We start from the raw sequence: 19238 nt of genomic DNA on the forward strand, positions 1-19238 counted from the left end.
AAGGACACCCAATCAGGGTCGGGGGGGGAACAGATCTCCCCAGGATATTCAGGGAGTAGAAGGGAGCCATAGTGCATGGTCAGAAGAGACACTTTTTTTTTTTTTCAGAAACAACTGGAAACCTGTCCTTCTTCAAAGAAGTGTGGCCTCCAGATTCTTAATATAGTCCTAGCTCCATAACAAGCCAGGGAGTGGTCTGGGAATGCAGGAGGAGATTTGGGGGAGCAGAAGAAGGCTCTGCCCCACCCAGCTCCACCCCAGTAGGCCTGCCAGGCCAGGAGAGGGCTCAGAGAGGGGGAATCTGTGAGGCAGCAGCTGGGCTGAGGGCAGAGTCTGACATAGAAATGACCAGAACTTTTAGAGGTTGGGGGGTAACTGTCCCTTCCTTGGATTTTGATGGAAAAGGGAAGAAAGCCTGGGGAAGTCTCACCTGTGTGCACCTTGGATTATGGAAGAGATTTCAGAGGGTCAGTGGGAAGTGAGGGCACTTTCATGGCAGAGATTCTCCAGGGAAAGTCCACTGAGGAAGTGAGGAAGGAAGGATGGGAAATTGCCAAGGAAGCAGTTCTATTGGGGACAGAAGTGGGATCTTGGCAAGGAGAGAGATGGGGCTTCAGGGGGAACTCATGGGCCAGCTAAGGAGCTACAAAGGCCCAGTCAGAAGGTGGACTCAGGGGCTAGTAACAGCGAACGAGTGCCCCAGCACCTTCTCTTGGCTTGGATAAAGGTGTCTGACAGCAAGCTTAGCTGGGGGCCCAGGCAGGATTCTAGTCCCAGTCTCCCACACATTTGAACCCCACCCTCCTCCTCCTCCTCTTCCTCCTCACTTCCACCTCCTAGCCATGCCAGCCCCCCCATGGCCAGTGTTTGCTCCCCTCAATTTAGTCTGCCAGAGCTCTGGGCCATGGGCCATAACCTTCTGTGAAAAGGGTATGAAGGCTCCTGCCTTGAGTGGGGTCTGGAATTGGGGGACCTGAAGGAATGACCCTGATTGGCTTTGTAAAAACAGTCTTGGGTACAATCCTGAATTTAGGGAGGGAAGGGGCCTTAGGAGCTCCAATGGGACAAGGTGCATTTGCGAAGAAGCCTACAGTGAGGATTGAGCCGCCAACTTCCCCAGCCCCTCCCTCCGGTGGACAGCCACCTAGCTCAGGATGCATTCTGGCAGGACAGGCCCTCAGGCTAGCCTCACTCCCCTCCAAGACCAGGGTTCTCTCTAGGCCCTCCACTTTCCAGAGGTTATCAGCCAATTTCCCCACTCCCTTACCCAGACAGAGGCTGTCTACACACTGAGACCAGAGGGAAGGCCAGGCTGCCAGGCCTCTAGGGAGTTCCAAAGGGCCAGGGGATTTCCTGGGGCTTTCTCCCTCCCATTCAGGCTCCTGTTTGCCTCGCACTCTAGCCTCAAGGGCATATCTGTCCTAAAGAAGGGGCCAGGACTTCTCTGGAGCCCCTCCCAGCCTCCAACTCAGCCTTTCCCCTTCCCCTTCCCACATCATGCCTGACTTTCCTCCCCTGGGACCTAGGCTCCAGAGCCCATGGGCCCCTCATTGTGACCCTCCCCAAAGCCAGAGGGACCTCACTGACTGACAATCTAGCCTAGTCCCCTCATGCAGATGGGAAGACTGAGACCCAGAAGTTCACCCAGTAAGTGGAAAAACGGGATTGGAACCCAGCCCAACCCATAAGAATCGTCTTTCCTACACACCCAAATCCTCTGTTTTCCACCACACCATGCTAGGCAGGGGGACCCCCACTCATTCTACAGAAAAAGAAACCACACCCAGAGTGGGAGGCCCAGAGGCTCAGTGTCCGGGACCCTCCACTCTCCGTGGGGTAGGACCCAGAACAAGGGGCAGCCTGGTCAGTGGTTAGCGCCGTGAAAGATCTGGGCTTTAGTCCTCCAGCTCTGCCACTACTTTCTGGGCGATTTAAAATCATTTATACTTTCTGAGCCTGTTTCCTTATCTGTAAAATAGGAGAGTAGTGCCTTTCCTGCCCTGCTTCCCTCCCAGGGCTCAGGCCACTCTGGCCGGCCCCACCCTCTTCACAGCCTGGGTGACACCCCTTCGCCTGGCTTCTAAAGAAAGGGGAGTCTGCAAGGCAGAGAAGGGGCAAGGAGCTGAGCCTCTGCCTTCTCCCTCCCAGGAACCAGGTGTAGCCAGAATGGACTTTGTTTTCTTTGAATGACTCAGCTTGCCTCATTGAGCTTCCCTGGACGCTGGGGCTTGCTCCTCCGGGGCAGGAGGCCCAGAGACCATGCCAGGGATCGGAGAGCTTCCTGTGTGATGAGTCGTGGGGCTGGCTGAGGGGAGGTGTGTTAACGTGGTCTACGCTAGGGGGAAGGGCCAAGTCAAGAACCAATCGGCCCTGGCCGTTCAGATGGCGCTTGATGATGTCAAAAACTCTATAAGAGGGGAGAGGACAGCTTGAAGATCCTCCTTTCCTTTTCCAGTTGGAGCCAGAGACGCCTACAGCTGAAGCTGAGCTGCCGGCAGCAGAGCTGACTAGAGGCTAGTGGGTAATCTTCTTACCGTAGAGGGGAAGCATGTATACTATTTTGCCTTATACCATCTCGCTTCTCTGTGGCCTCCTGGTTACCCTTGTAAGGCGGACTTATCGGGCCTGGAAGCTTTAGATGAAAATATCAAAATGGGGACGCTGGTTTGTGGGCTTGTTATTGTGGAGTGTAAATACATGCTTTAGTTCTCCTGCCTTCTGCCTAGAGAATTCCTTATATCCTGTGGTTCCGGACCTTTTAGGCACATATGAGATTCTCTTTGAAATCATAAATTCTGCCTTCCTAATATATTTGGTGACGAGGTGGATGGGATCGCTAGATATAAGATCTCTATTCAGAAGCAGAAGAACTTCAGAGGAAGAGATGAATATCCCAGGGTGGGAGGATCCATTTTATTCCTCCTTAGCAAAGCAATTGGCTAAAAAAGCCGGACCCTGTGAAAACTGGGAACCAAAGCTACAGAGAGGAGATCCTAAGGATTTGGAAAGGTGTTTACAAGAGGTTGGGATTCAGTCAGGGGCATCACTATCTAGGCAAAGCTGGATAGTGTTATCAGCCTACCGGCTAGTATATGAAAGATTGAGATTAAGTGAAAGAGATGGGGGCACTCCTATCCCACAGCAAGAAGGGGAATCTCAGATAGCAGGAGAACAAATTGCTGCTCAAGAACCCACTGACTCAGATGAGAACTTTTCTATTAATGTGGCTAGGAGCAGCAGGAGGCCAAATAAGCCAAGAGTGCATCCCAACTCAGCCCAGACCAAGCCTGACTGCCTGCTTTGTCCTTGCCATGGTGGCAAGGGAAGCGAGTGGGGGGAAAATGAGACAATGTTAGGGGCTGAGACAGAAAACGCTACTAGGGTTCAGGACATCCCTCGCACAGAGAATGGGAGATGGTTAAATACTCAGACAAGCGTTCGTCCTGTAGAGAGGAGGAGGACAGAAACCCGAGGTGGCAATTTAGTTACGAGGGAATTTCAGGAAGATTTCTCACCACAAGAGGTCACGGATATTTTGGGTAGATTCAGCCAAAGAGTAGGAGAACCATTAATATCTTGGATGGTAAGGCTCAGTGATCAAGGAGCCGGTGGAATATTAGTAGATAAGAGAGACTGTATGAGATTCATAGGTATCAGCCATGATCCTCTAGTTCAGCAAGCTTTTAGGGAACATCATCAGCGAGGAGATGATGCTAGCAGGACTACTCTGTTGGCATTAGCTGCTGCGGGATGCAATAAGAGATATACTACTGATTCTATGTGGCCCACTGAGCACAGACCCTGGTATTCACTTAAAGATTGTATCATGAGACTAAAGGAGGAGGTAATGAAGACTGCTATTATGACAGGAACTGCAGACAAATATTACAATGATCCCATAGGAATCCCTCATAGGAATTTAATAATTAGGACAGCTCCCCCTGCTTGGACTAGGAGGGACTGAAATATCATCCAGACAAGTTAAATTGATGATGAAAATTGGACAGTTGCCCAAGAGAGAATATAGTGTGGTTATTGTGCCTATTCCTGAATACATCATTGGAATAGACATTTTGAAGGGTATGACCTTAAATTTACCTGAAGGGAAATACCAATTTGCTGTGAGGAAAATAGGCATTAATGCAGTCTTAGTGGGGAAAATCAAGATGGATCCAATCACTTTGCCCAAACCTTCTGAAGTAATTACTTTGAGGCAATATCGTGTGCCAGGTGGGCAAGATGAAATTGCCAACACTATAAGACAATGTGTTGAGGCAGGAGTGTTAGTCCCTACAACTACTCAATAGAACAACCCTGTCTGGCCAGTCCGAAAGTCAGGTGGGACATGGAGGGTGACAGTAGATTATAGACAGCTGAACAAAGTGACTCCTCCCTTGTATGCTGCTGTTCCAGACACAGTTACTCTAATAGAAAGAATACAAAAACATGAAGGGACTTGGTATGCAGTTATTGATTTGGCCAATGCCTTCTTTATAATCCCAATAGACCCCAAGCAATGGAACCAGTTTGCTTTTACTTGGCAAGGCCGACAGTATACATTTACACACCTGCCACAAGGATATATTCATAGCCCAACTATTTGCCACAGGATTGTAGCTGAGCATTTGGATGAATTAAAGTTACCTGGTGTACAGCTTACACATTACATAGATGACATCATGATACAGGGAAAGAATATAAAAGAAGTGGAGGAGAGTTTAACATTATTAATTGACCCTATGAAAAGCAAAGGATGGGAAATCAACCCCACAAAGGTTCAACGGCCAGCTCAAACTGTAAAATTCTTGGGGATACAGTGGAATAGAGGACTACGAGAAATTCTCCCACAAGCTCGACAAAAAATCCAGGATTTTCCCACCCCTACTAATAAGAAAGAGGCCCAAAAGTTCATAGGGCTATTTGGTTATTGGAGACACCACATCCCACATTTGGGATGGATTTTAAAACCTTTGTATAAAGTCACCAGAAAGAAATATGAATTCGATTGGGGCCTTGAACAAAGTAGAGCTTTTGAGGAAGCAAAGGCTGCTATACAATTGGCTCTGGACTTATGGCCTATGCAAAATGGGCCAGTGGAGTTACAAGTGACTGTACAAGATGACTATGCAAATTGGAGTCTGTGGCAAAAACAACAGAGCGGAAGTGTACCTTTAGGCTTTTGGTCAAAGAAACTGCCCTCATCTGGAGTGCAGTATACACCTTTTGAGAAGCAGCTGTTAGCTGCATATTGGGCGTTAGTAGAAACTGAGCAACTAACCCTGGGTCATGAAGTGATATTAAGGCCTGGAATTCCAATTATGACTTGGGTAATGAGTACCCCAGCTTCTCACAGAATTGGACATGCACAAGAGGCGAGCATAATCAAATGGAAGTGGTATATTCAGAATAGGTCCAGAGCAGGCAAAAGTGGAGTTTCTGCTTTACATGAATCAGTGGCGAACATTGGCACTGAGAGAAATGAAAAACCCCTTGAATCTAAGCAACAGATGGTGCCATCCTAATGGGTATGATGGACTAAGTGTAGAACAGAAGAAACATGCTTGGTTTACTGACGGGACAGCAAAATATGTAGGACAGAAGAGACATTGGAAAGCAGTAGCCTATAATCCCTGTACTAGGCAAACTCTGGAAAGTTCTGGGATAGGGGGAAGTAGCCAATATGCTGAACTGATGGCAGTACATCAGGCCATCAGAATGGAGAAGGGAGGACAGTGTCATATATTCACTGATTCATGGGCGGTAGCTAATGGATTAGCTACTTGGATGCCTATATGGAGGAATCAGAATTGGGAGATTCATGGCAAACAAGTTTGGGGTAAAGAGTTATGGGAAAATATATGGGACACGTCTTTGGTTACAGATTTGTCAGTTTTTCATGTTGATGCTCACGCGACCCTGACCACACCAGAGCGTGAGTACAATGCACACGCGGATCGACTAGCAAAGATTGCTACTGAATGTATTGTCCCTACTCCGACTCCAACTGATGACCCAGCCTTAGCAAGATGGGTCCACCAGACCGCCGGCCATTTAGGGGTCCAGGCCACCCATCAATGGGCACAGGATCGAGGTATCAGTATCTCTCATGCGTTGTTAAAACAAATAACAGAGGGGTGTTGTATATGTCAATTAGAAAAAGAACGAACTCTTCCTAGGATAGTAACTGGAGAAATAGCAAGGGGAAAAGTTCCAGCCCAAATTTGGCAGATAGATTATATTGGCCCACTACCCCAGGATAAAGGATGTAAATATGTATGTACGTGTGTTGACACCTATTCAGATGTACTAGTGGCTTGTCCTTATAAGGACACAACTCAGAAAAACACCTGTAAAACCCTAGATATTGTAAGTTTATACTATGGAACCCCAATGCAGATTCAAAGCGACAATGGGTCACATTTCAAGGGCAAAGAAGTGAAAAGATATTGTGTGTTGAATAATATAGAATGGATATATCATATTCCATATTACCCACAAGTATCTGGGCTGATTGAAAGAATGAATGGATTGTTGAAAGAACAGCTGAGAAAATTAAGCTCTAATAATTCATATTGACATTGGAAGGATAATTTGTCTATTGCCTTACGTAATTTGAATAATAGACCCTTGGGGGGGAGTACACCTCTAGCCAGAATGATGACCCCAAATTTGCAGATTAGAGAACAGCAAACACGTGAGATCCAAAATATTGAATTTTGGACTGTGAGGGAAGATGTCCCCCTACCATGTCCAGGAACACCTGGTTCGGCAGGATATGATTTACATTGTATAGAGAATTTTAGGTTGAATAGGAAAGAGATAAGAAAAACCCCTACTGGAGTATGTATGAGAATCCCCAAGAATCATTTTGGATGGATATTACCTAAACCAGGATTAGCAGCTCAAGGAGTACATGTATTGGCTGGAGTGATAGATTCGAATTATCAAAAAGAAATTGTTGTGACACTCCAAAATTTGGGTGAAAAACCTGTACAATTTGGTAGGAATGATAGGATAGTTCAAGTGATTATTATCCCCTGTGAAAAAATACTCTTTGTGAAAACTGACCCTCCTCCCAAAATAACTACTAGAGGGGCAAAAGGGGCTTGCTCCATTGATAGAATAAAGTTGGGAGCTAAGGTATGGGTAAAACGGAAGCCAGATGATATTCCAAAGGCTGCAGAAGTCATAGTCCATGGGAAGAACAACACTGTAACAGTTGTCTATTCAGGGGAAGATAATTACCAAATCGTGCCCCTGAACCATATATTTTACCGTGAATAGGGCTAAAATATTAGATTCACGGACCCCACAGGTATGGCTGATGCTGGTAATTGACACAAGCCACTCAGAGGGAAGGTGACTTTGTGTGATTAACGGATGAAAGCTTGTACATCTGGGGAAAGGCTGGGAGGACAATCCTAGTCTATCTAGGATGGGATCCTCCTGGTTTCCCTTGTACATCTGGGGAAAGGCTGGGAGGACAATCCTGGTCTCCATCTAGGGTGGGATCTTCTTGGCTTAGTTTCCTCATTGTGTTCCGTTTAAAAAGAAACATTTCCCATCTGAGTTTGGCTCTGATATTGGATCTCTGCATAACTGAAATTTCAACTAAACTGGAGATGATTTTATTTAAAGGATAATAGCCCATACTTGCCTACTCTTTTTGTTCTCTGTTTTAGTTAACCTTGTCGCTAGTTCTGTCTCCTGCAGGTTTAAGCACTCTGCAGTTTCCGGTGACTGCCTAAGCGTGTAGCATTCTTGGAATTCCTGCCAGCTCGCTAAAGAACTGAACTCTGGAATGGGACTCTTTGGGGCAGGGACACCTCTACATCCAATTTCAGCAAGAAGAAGCTATGGAAAATGAGACCTTCACCCCTAACCCCAAGATTTTGAGCCCCAATTGTTGGAGGGGGGGAATGATGATAGTGTTCTGTGTACTTATTTTGTGTTATCCTTGCTATATTGTTTTACTGTTGTGATATTATTGATCCTATGTAATGGATACAAAGATCTAGGGGTGGACATTTGAATTATTAATAATTATTTTGGGATGATTTATTGAAGAGATTATCTGGCTGGGATCTAGGGGTGGATCACATTTGAATCGTAAACCAATATTTGGGAATGTCACTGAATGATATGTTTTGTTTTATTGTGAATGATATGTTTTAGTTTCCTGCATAATTGGATGACAATGTTCTAAGATATATAATTTAATTTGAATTATGATTGGATTGTGCATCCTAGAACATTGTGAGGGGTGGAGTGTAGCCAGAATGGACTTTGTTTTCTTTGAATGACTCAGCTTGCCTCATTGAGCTTCCCTGGACGCTGGGGCTTGCTCCTCCGGGGCAGGAGGCCCAGAGACCATGCCAGGGATCGGAGAGCTTCCTGTGTGATGAGTCATGGGGCTGGCTGAGGGGAGGTGTGTTAACGTGGTCTACGCTAGGGGGAAGGGCCAAGTCAAGAACCAATCGGCCCTGGCCGTTCAGATGGCGCTTGATGATGTCAAAAACTCTATAAGAGGGGAGAGGACAGCTTGAAGATCCTCCTTTCCTTTTCCAGTTGGAGCCAGAGATGCCTACAGCTGAAGCTGAGCTGCCGGCAGCAGAGCTGACTAGAGGCTAGTGGGTAATGTTCTTACCGTAGAGGGGAAGCATGTATACGATTTTGCCTTATACCATCTCGCTTCTCTGTGGCCTCCTGGTTACCCTTGTAAGGCGGACTTATCGGGCCTGGAAGCTTTTGATGAAAATATCAAAATGGGGATGCTGGTTTGTGGGCTTGTTATTGTGGAGTATAAATACATGCTTTAGTTCTCCTGCCTTCTGCCTAGAGAATTCCTTATATCCTGCGGTTCCGGACCTTTTAGGCACATATGAGATTCTCTTTGAAATCATAAATTCTGCCTTCCTAATATACCAGGGTAGGGGAAGAGTGGGGAGACTGGCCTGGCCTGCTCCCCAATACTGCCAGGAATGGCAGGGGCAGAGGGGGGAAGGGAGGAGACAGCCAATCAGTTCCCTCCCAATATGGTCCCAGGGGGAGGAGAGAGAGGGGAGGGCTGGGGGGAAAGGGGGAGAAGCTGTTGGTGGCACTAATTCAGGATGCCAATGAGACCTATCCTCAGGTCACAGAGTTTTGGAGACATTGGTCTTCCCCCCAGAATCTCCCCTGCCACCCTGAACCTATCTGGTGAGAAGTCTGAGATGAGGCAAGGGCATGCACCCTGGGCAGGGAGGGACAGGGGCAGCAGAGGCAAAGACACAGAGATGGGAGGAGTCTGGCTAAAGGGCTGATGTCCAAGAGACAGGCTAGGGAGGAGGGGGGCCAGGTTGTGGAGGGTTTCCTTTTAGATCTTGGAGGAGACAGGGAGCCACTGGTGGTTACTGAGGAGGGGAGTGACTGGTCAGATCGATCTTTAGGAAGAGTGTGTCCCCTAGGGGAGAGAGAGTAGTGGAGGCAGAGACTCCATGAGGAGACTTCTTCAGTGGCTGGAGCAGAGGGAATGAAGGAGCAGGAAGGTGTCTGTGGAGCGAAGAGAAGGAAGTGAAGTGTGGTCTCCCTAGAAATGATGAGCTTTGGCAAAGGATGGAAGGGGGTGGGGAAGGTGAGAGAGTGAGGAGCTGGGATCCCACCAAGACCAAGGGCCCTCAAGCTTGAGGGCTGGGAGGGTGCTGCTGTCCCCACAGTGACAGGGAGGCTTAGGGGGAAAGAGGAGGAGTTCTGCTATGGTGCATCTACAGGGCATCCAGTCAGAGGTGTCCACTAGGTGGTGAGACGTGAGAGACTGGGGCTGGAAGACCATCGAGGAGGACAAGACCCTCCTTTTACAGATGAGGAGATGGGGGGCGGGCCTAGGGGGAAAAGGAAGTGACCTGCCCAGGGTCACCTAGCAAAGAAGCGCCTGAGGTCAGATCTGAACTGAGGTTTACCTGACTTCAGGTCCAGGGCTCTATCCACTGGGCCACCCAGCTGTCTCTGATTTTGTGATCTCTGTATCTTGGGTCCCGTCATTCAGTTAAGACCATGAGAGCTGATGAAATTACCAGGAGAGATCATACAGAGCCCAAGTGCTTCTCACCAGGGATTTTATATGTGTGTATACACACACACACATGTGTGTGTGTGTATATATATATACATAATATGCATATATATGTATATATAAAATGTATTATGTATAGCCTCTCTGGCCTCAGTTTCCCCATCTGAGAACTGGAGGCAATAGCGTCACACTGCTCGTAGGGCTGTTGCAATAAAGGACTTTGCGATCACTTTCCTAGTGAAAGAGAAATGCCATCTGTATTCTGTGCAGAGAATGCTTCTGTGTGTCATGAAGCGCCGACCAGGCCCAGGGACCCTGGGCAGGGTCCAGATTACCAGTGGAGAGGTGATGGGTCACCTCAAGGTGGTGTGACTGAAGCAGGTCAGGAATCGCCCCCAAGTCCCCCCTGGTGATGGGAAATTCACCTCCTCCCAGGGCAGCCCAGTCGGTTTGTAGACAGCTGGAACCGGTGAACATTTCTACACCCAGCCTTCTCTTTCTCTGCATCTTTCCCTTTCCCATCACTCCTGGTTCCATTAGACTAGGATCTCCTTCTTCCCCCTTAACATCTAGTCCCATCTGCACATACTGTCCAATGTACTCACTGATAGAAAAGCTCCAAAAGGTTGCTGTAATCTGGATAGGAGACAGTCTTCATCCACTTGGTTTTTCTTGTGTAGATGATCGGGCCAAAGTCCTTTGAGTGATTCAGTGTTCTGGGTCTTGATGCTATTGGCCCAAAGCCATTTGTAAGTTCGTGATAGGGTCTGGAGGCCTTCACCCCCTCCTGATTCCAGGGCAGTGCTGAGCCTTCGGGGAACACCCAACTCCTTGCCTTAAGCCTTGACTGATTCTGAGACTCAAAGGGCTGTTTCTATGGTTTCATCTTCCAAGGAATTCTGAAAAGTTTGGCTGGCAAGGGGTGGGGCACCTTTTTGAAAGGTCCTTAACCTGGGGTCCATGATCTTGGCTTGTTAACCTTCTGATGACTGCATTTCCATGGAATGGGCTTGCTTTGTCCCCCTGGGGTTTTGCTTTGCATTTACAAACCTGAGTAGGGGTCCACAAGCTTCACCAGATGCCTGCCCAAGGGGTGCAGGTTGGGAAAAGGATTAACGACCCTGACAGATACACTGAGCCCAAGGCTTATTGGGAAATGGCCCATAAACAGTGAGCCTGGCCTCTCCATCTCTCAGTTGTTAACTTTGTGAGGGTCAGGAAGAGCAGTCTCTGAGTCCCCCTCCGATAGGGGCACCCTGCTGCTCGAGCAGGTCATGCTCATGAAAAGTGGGTGCAGAGAGCCTGCCGGTCCATGACTGTCAATGCCCCCGGGGTTGCTTGAGGTACAGAGTCTCCCTCAGTATCTCTGCTCCTTCAGCCCCCTTGAGATGACGTCCTTCGAGGCCCACAGTTGGGGCTGATTTTCTGAAGCCGAGCAGAAGACTCCTTAGGAATCAGACTCCATCTGACTGGCTCAGAGCTCTGGCCATCAAGACCTTACTGAATTCTGGCTCTGTCCTCCAGGGCGCCGTCCACCTTGATCAACAACCATGTATGCCTTTATCCGAATCACTGAGAAAAGTGTGACCCACACTGGTGCAGGAGGCTCCCCTGAGATCCCTGCAAGTCGGCCGCTGCAGAATCGTCGATAATTACTCTCTGAGCTCCAGTGATTCCATCGGTCAACTGGCATTTACCTGCTATGTGCCAGCAGGCAGCTAGGGGACACCATGGTGAACAGAGCTCTGGGCCTGAAGTCAGGAAGATTCCCGGAGTTCAAATCCAGCCTCGGATACTGACTAGCTGGGTGACCCTGGACAGGTCACTTCACCCTGTTTGCCTCAGTTTCCTCGCCTGTAGAATGAGCTGGAGAAGCAAATGCCAAACCACCACCAGTATCTCTGCCAAGAAAACCCAAACGGGGCCACGGAGAGTCGGCCACAATTGAAAATGTCTGAACAACAACCAGACATGCAGACGCTGCTTGAGTACAGGAGACAGGAAAGGCAGAAGACAGCGCCTGCCCGCGAGGAGCTCAGCAAGCCTTCTGAATCCTCGCCCACAGCAAACACTCCCCGGAGACTCTCCCTTCACTGCTGCCTGGGAGACCTCCCTGCCTTTGGCCCAGACTCCTCCCAGCCGCCATTCAGCGCAAAGCTTTCTGCTGGAAACTGACAATCCTTTTGCTGTGCCCCCATCCCCTTGCTCTTTGGCTTGGAGATTCCCCCCACATACACACCCCGTGCTCTTTAGCCTGGAGATCCCCTTCCCATTTTGTGCTCTTTGGCCTGGAGATCCCCCCATTCTCCTTGACCTGGGGATCCTCCCCCCTTTGGCCTGGAGATCCCCCTCCCATCTTGTGCTCTTTGGTGTGGGGCTGCCCAGGGACCTGAGGGATGTGACCCAGTAGCTGATGTTGATGGAGATGGTTTTTGGCAAGCCCAGAACCAGTATCTCCCCCCAGACAGGGGAGAACAAGAGCCAATGCCTTGAAGGGGTCAAATTTAAAGACTCCCACATGCTGCCACAGTCACCACCCCCGCCGTGACCTGTGGGGTGACTGTGGAGAGACCCCTGGGATTGGAAGTGTTGGAGCACCTCTGAGGTCCCCCCTGGTTCTGGCTGCATGGTCTAGCAGTGAGACCTTCAGAGATAGTCTCCCAATGTGATCTGGGAAATCAGTGATGAGGGCAGTGAGCCCTCTGGTGGTAGAAAGGGACATCAACACCTTAACTGGGCAAGAGGATTTGGGGTGAGGGGGGCGAGGCCCAGACCAGGGTTGGGGGGAAGCCCCAGGTCTTGAAGAGATCCACTGGGAAACAAGCCATCTGGAAGGCCTCGAAGGGGTCACTCTTGCAGGCGGAACCTGGGGAAGCCCCCTCCCCAGGCATGCCACACCCCCGAAATCCTGCAGGCTTAACTGTCTCTCCCATCAGACCACAGGGGCCCAATACATAGGAGCTGAGAGTCAGCTTGGGCTAAAACTATAGAACTTGGGAAAATCTCTTTCCCAGTTTGGGCCTCAGTCTCTCCTTCTGTAAAACAAGAGAGTTGAATCAGATTCTCTACAAATTCCCTCCAATCTCTGATCTTCAATTCCACACAAATACCATTTGATTGTTCCTCAGGCTGGGGATGGAGAAAAGGGCCCCACCCTTAGAGGGCTTGTAGCCCACAGGGGCTGGGGGCAGCAGGTATTGGGGAAGGTAATGTGGCCTGACTGGAGGAGAGAGGGGGAGAGTCAGACAGAGGCACAGAGAGCAAAGCACCAGAGTGATCCCCCCTGGGGCAATCAAGGAAGGCTTCTCTGAGGAGGTGGCTCCCTAAGCTGAGCTTGGATCACAGAAGCCCAGAGTTCATGCTGTGGATTTCAGGCCCTTATGGAGAGAGTCCCATCTTGAGCAGCGATGCTCAGAACTGAAAGCAATTCTACCTTGGGGATTTCACCAGAGCAGAGGCCCTTGGGACTCTCATCTCCCTAGTCTTAGATTCCATACCCTTCCCTCTTAATGTAATCCAAGATGGCACCAGCCTTCTTGGCTGCCATAACATGCTGTAGACTCCCTTTGAGACTGTGGTCCATTCACACCCCCATCTCCTTTTCAGATGAACGCCACCTAGCCCTCTCCTCTACTGTTGCTGGTGACGTTGATATTGGCTCCCAAGGGCAGGACTTCACCTTTATCTCTGTCACTTTTCTCCTCTTAGATTTGGTCCCATGTTCTAGCCTGTTCTCAATGGGACCAGAGTCCTGCCTGGGGACAGTTCTTCATGGAGAATGCCAGGGGCTCCTAAAGGCAGTAAGAAGGAGAATGGGGGTGGGGTGGGGGCAGGCGGCCCATTGTGAAGGACCCCAGTGGCTGCCCTGGCCTTCAGTCTGTGTTTGGTCTGGAGGAAGACTGAGGGACCTCAAAGGCCACCTTGCTCAACCCCTTCATTCTCCACGAGGGTTTGAGTCTTGGGTTCTGAAAGGCTGATAGCTTGTCCAAGGTCACACAGGTACTGTTGGCAGAACCTGACCTTGGCACTCCCCACCGTGCCTGCCTGAGAGCCAGGGCGAACCAGCTGGGGGAAGAAAGCTTCTTGTTCCCATAGGGGGAGGGCCACGGGGGGGAGAGGAGGGCCCTCCTGGCCCCCAGTTCTTGACCTCTGGGAAGAACCCTGGTGATTCTGGGACTGAGCAGCCCTGAGTGGCTGGTGGAGACAGGGAACCTGAGCAGAGGGAAGGGGCCTCTTTTCACACAGCTTGACTTAGGCATTCCTTCTGTATTCTCAGATCCTCCCCTGCTCAGAGGTTCTCTGTCTTAGCCCTGCTCTGCTGAGCCTAGGAATGCAGGCCATGGGGGGCTGGGACTGCTAATGGAGGCTGTGGTTAGGAAGGTCCCAATCACTGTGGGGAATTTTCCTCTCCTTCAACCTGACAGAGCCTTTGAAAAATCCCAATTCTCCAGGTTAATGTCTGGCTCTCGGTTTCATTGTGAAAGTCTGCCATGTCTCAGTTCTGCATTGTGGAGGGGCTTGGGGACAGGGTGGGTGACCTCAGCCCCGGGGACTGGGGATGTCCGGGCTGGCCTCAGCTCTTACCCCAGGAGTCTCGGTCCCTCTCCCCCTCCCTCCCCTCCCTCTCTTGCTTTTTCTCTCCCCTTTGAGGTTCCTGGGGGAAATCTCCCCAAATGTCTAGTCTGTCCACACCCTAGCTAGCTGGAAATGAGTCAGGCAAGACAGCCTCCTGTCTGGGCCCCACCTCCTTGATGGAAGGAGCACAGGTGCACACAGCGACATTCCTTCCTCCAGCTCCCCCCTTGACCTCCTGGAATCAGCTTGCAAAGAAGCCTGGAGACGCTGCAGAGGGATCAGTGTCTCGGCCCCTTCTCCTTCCCCTGGCTCCAAGTCCCGTTAGCAACAGGCCCACTTTGGATGGGAGCGGCTGGCTCACCCAGGGATCTGGGGAATTCGTAACAGCTGAAAGGTGGAGGGGTGGGGGGGGGGCATTAAGGAGGAGGCCAAGGAGGAAGGGCTAGGGGAGGGCTGTGCCCCCGGCCTGGGCCCATGTCCATTCATGGGCAATATGTGGGCCTGAGAAAGACGAGGACATCGGGGACAAGGCGGCCAGCACGAAATGCCTGCTTGAGTGACGGTCAGGCTCCATCTTGGGGAAGGGGGAGGGTCTGGGCAGCTGTCCGGAGAGCTCAAGCTCCAGGAGCAGGTGTTGCCAGCTCAGGGTGCCCTACGTGCTATCCCTGAGCCCCTCAGACCATTCCTGAGCATGAGCCTGTGAGTGTTCTGTGCAGACCAGGAGACTTGTGTCCGGGAGGAAAATCAGCTCAAGGTCCTGAACACTGCCTGGGAAGGCTCAGCACAGGCCCAGCCCCCTGGTAGACACTGGGGCTCCAACCTGTGCTCAAGGTGTTTACATTCTGCTGAGCCACAACCACAGCCCAAGTCAAGAAAGGCAGGGCCTGTCCTAGGGCCCGGGGTCTGGGGTGATGGTCCCTCTTCCCCTCCCTTACTTCCCAGGGCCGGGGTGGGGGGGAGTGGGGATGGTCCCCTGAATGGCAGAGCCTCTGACTTCTCTACTTCCCCCCTGGGAGCTGGGAGCCTCAGCTTCCTCATAGGTCAATAGGGCTGTGAATGTCCAGAGATCGGGGGACAGGACCTCACTAACATCCTTCCTTCCCTGGTGTCTGGAGCTCCCGCCCCTGCCCAGCCCTAGGTAGAGGGCCCACCACACCGGCCACAGCAGACCTCCACGGACAGCCCACTTCCCAAAGGAAAGGGAAGATACATGTACACTTCCAGAAACATTCAGAGCAGCGACTCAGTTTGTGCCTAAGATCCAGGCTCAGTGCCTCAGCCTGGCACAGACCTCCACCATCAGCCCCACCCAAGCTCCCCAGCTTTCTTTCTCCTGCTGCTTCCCCAACACCATCGGCTGCGCTCAAGGGAGCTCTTCACCCACTTCGCCTCCCCAACCCTCCATCTGGGCTCATTCTTGGCCAGTGCCCCCGACCCCTTCATGCTTTTCTGTGGCACCCCCCCCTCCCAGATCCCACAGAAGCACTACCTAGAACCTGTACCACCCAAACCCACACTGATCTCTCCCTTCCCCAAGCATCCATCTCCAGCAGTGACACAGTTTATCCCTGGGATACATTCAGCTGCCCTAGGCTGTTGGCTCAGTTTCTTGAGGGCCTCCCTCTCCTCCACTCCCATTCAGCTCTCTGAAGCAGCAGCAGCAGGGCTGGGTTTGGAGTCAGGACTTTGGGGCCTTGGGCTAGGCCCTTCCTGAGTCTGGGTTGCCTCAGTCTCTACCTCTGTAACATGGATAGATAGGGCCTACGGATGGGTTAGCTCAGGTTCTTCGGGTCTTAGCGCTGGCTGCCAATGTAGAAGCAAAGGCCATGGTACACAAACAATCAACCCATGTTGGAGCTGGGCTAGGAGGCAATAGGACTAGGCCAGGGGGCCAAGATGGGGCTGGGCATCCGTGGCCTGGTCTGACCACATTAGGAGAATAGAGGAGGACTGGAAAAGCTGGGGCTGAGATGGCCACAGAGGGATGTGAGAGAGACGTGGTCCCTGCCCCAGCTTGGGGTGGGGAGGAAATTGTAAGAGGAACTCCACCCCCTCCCTGCCCCCCCAGCACTGCATCCAGCCATCCCCAGGCTGGAGCCTGGCCCTCTCCTTGGGGAAATACCCCAGAGCTGGTGGTGGGGGGGGGGATGCTCTGCCAGATACTTCCTGGGCCTCTTGCAGGGGGGTGGGGAAGAAATAGTAAGAGGAACTACCCCCTCCCCCACCCCACCCCCAACCACTCCCAGACTGGAACCTGGCCCTCTCCTTGGGGAAACACCCCAGAGCTGGGGAGGGCAGGAATCCTCTGCCAGATGCTTCCTGCGCCTCTTGTGGGGGCAGGGGGAGGTCTGGTTCCTTCTCCTCCTCCTGAAGCCCCCAGTCCCACTTTCTCTCCTCTCCCCTTCAGGCCATGTTGTTCCTATCATCAGCTCCCAGGTTTGACTGGGCCTAACTGTGGGACTCATTCTTTCCTAGCCAAGGCCCCAGGCAACAGAGCTGGCCCAGCCTGTCCCCAGGAGGCCAGGATGTGGGAGCCATGTTCCGGGGCTCCCCTCCCCTCCCCACCTCATCCTGGGAGTGCACTCCATTGCCTGGGCCTGGAGTCAGGAAGCCCCGAGTACGAATCTGGCCTCACATACTAATTCTGGTCAAAATAATTGAACATCTGTGTGCCTCGATCTCCTCAAGTGTAAAATAAGAAAAAGTGCTTGGCCCAACACTGGCACCCAGTGGATACTACACGGATGCTTATATCCTTCCCTTGACTCCCTGAGGCCCAGAGGAGCCCCTGAACCTCCCCCTCACCCCAGCCAATCCCCACCCCAAAGATTCACCATTAAAGCTTCTGAAACACCCGAGGTCAGAGTGGGAAAAGGCCATGGTGGCCAGCGGGTCCAGCCCAGGTGCCCAGGAGAGTCCATGCCCTCCACACCCAGCAGTGCCCTTCAGCCTCAGCTTGAGAGGGAGGCCTGCTACCTCCTAAGGCAACCTCCTCCACACTGGGAGAGCCCAATAATTCTTCCTTTTCAGCTTCCAACTGTTTCCATTTGGAGCCAAAGGGCCCAAGGAGCACGACTCTGCTCTCTCCTCCAAACCAGAGCCTCTTGGACACCAAAGACACTTATGTTACATCTCCCCGAATCTCCTTTCCAGGTCAGCCATGCCTGGCCCTTTGACCAAGAACTGGGTAGAAGGGAAGGAGGAAGGCCTCCCAGGGTGGCCAGGCCAGCCCTTCCCCAGGTCATGGGTCAGACATGGAGAATGGGTGGGAGCTGGAGGCCCCCTAGCCCAATTCCCTTATTTTACAGAGGGACCAAGAAATGCACCCAGGGTCACCCAAGGACTAAGCGGCAGAACTAGAATTGGGCCCCCAGCCCAGCAGCGCATCTCAGGGAGGTAGGGTGGGAGCACTCCCGGTTCTCCAGCTCTAGAGAATGCTGGGGCTGGCCCATGCCACCCAGGCCTTTCTTACCCAGCGGTCTCTACCAGCAGCTGCTGTTCCTCCTCGGGTACCCCCTCTGTTGAGTCCTGGCGCATCTCTGCCTCTGCCATTGGCCCTGGGCTGTCTGTGTGGGCCTGCCTGGTGGTGGTGGTAGTGGTAGTGGGGTGTGTGTGCGTGTGTGTGCACGAGCGAGCGAGCTTGCGTGTGTGCAGGTGTGTGCTGGCCTGTGGGCTCCTACTCAGGGGGTGGATATTTCTCCTCAGGACAGTCTTACTTCCTCCTTCCGCTGGTGCAGGCTGAGGTTTGGCGGGGCGGGGGTGGGGGGGTTGGGGGTGGGTGATGTTTTGTTCTTTTTTAAAATCAACTCAAAAAAAAAAGCAGAGAGCATAATTTTATGAAGAAAAACCTCACACCCTCCAGGAAGTGTTGAGCAAGTTTCTGGAGGTGCTCATGTCCTGCCTGGAGGAGGGCCAAGGGGTGCCAAGGTTTTGCTAGATGGGGAGGCCCCATGGCCGGTCCGTTGGCAGAGCTGTAAGGAACTTGAATGGAGAGGTGGGGCCTGGAGGGGAGGCTGGGGAGGGGACACAGCCCCCAGACCTCTGCTTTTCCTTACTTTGAGTCACTACATGTGGAAGTCAGGGGAAGGTGGGGATGTGGAATCTGGAGAGGAGATTAAGGGAGGGGGCTGTTTGCTGTGTTCCAATTTGCAAAGGGGGGACCCATTAGAAAGCAGAACCAGGCGTGGGGGGGGCAGGGTGTAGCGGAGGGGGCAGTTATCAGGAGAAAAACTTCCCAGGCCGGGATTGACTGCCTCAGGGGATCATGAGCTCTCCATTCCAGGAGATCTTCAGAACTGAGCTCAGGTAGGATCTATTCGAGGTTCTTACTCAGACTGGGCCCATCTGGGGGCCTCCTTCTGTGATTGCCCCTCCTGCCTCCCCAGGTCCTGGCCTGGCCAGACCCTACAGGACCCACATTGAGAATTGTCTTTCCCCCAGTGTGGGATTCACCTTCTTGGAATCCAGAACCTGGTGGCTTTGGAGTCTTGTCTTCTCCATCCCCCAGTCCCCATCACCACTCCCAGCCTCCACTGAAGAAAGAGACAGAAAACCCTTCACCCAGAAAAACAAAATCCAGGCCCCTCCCCCTGGAGCCCCTTCCCCAGAGACG

General features: G+C 51.7%; 1 protein-coding gene across 1 annotated transcript in view; it reads right to left on the reverse strand.

Moving 5' to 3' along the window:
* The window catches only part of LSP1 (lymphocyte specific protein 1), a 68000-nt gene extending 49699 nt beyond the window's left edge, over positions 1-18301 (reverse strand). The window contains exon 1 of the mRNA XM_036762207.1: positions 18099-18301. Coding sequence (XP_036618102.1) covers positions 18099-18178 — 80 coding nt within the window. The 5' untranslated portion in view covers positions 18179-18301. The remainder of the gene's footprint in view (positions 1-18098) is intronic.
* Between the last annotated feature and the right edge of the window lie 937 nt (positions 18302-19238).

Source organism: Trichosurus vulpecula, chromosome 6, assembly GCF_011100635.1.
Source record: "Trichosurus vulpecula isolate mTriVul1 chromosome 6, mTriVul1.pri, whole genome shotgun sequence".
NCBI classification, from domain to species: domain Eukaryota; kingdom Metazoa; phylum Chordata; class Mammalia; order Diprotodontia; family Phalangeridae; genus Trichosurus; species Trichosurus vulpecula.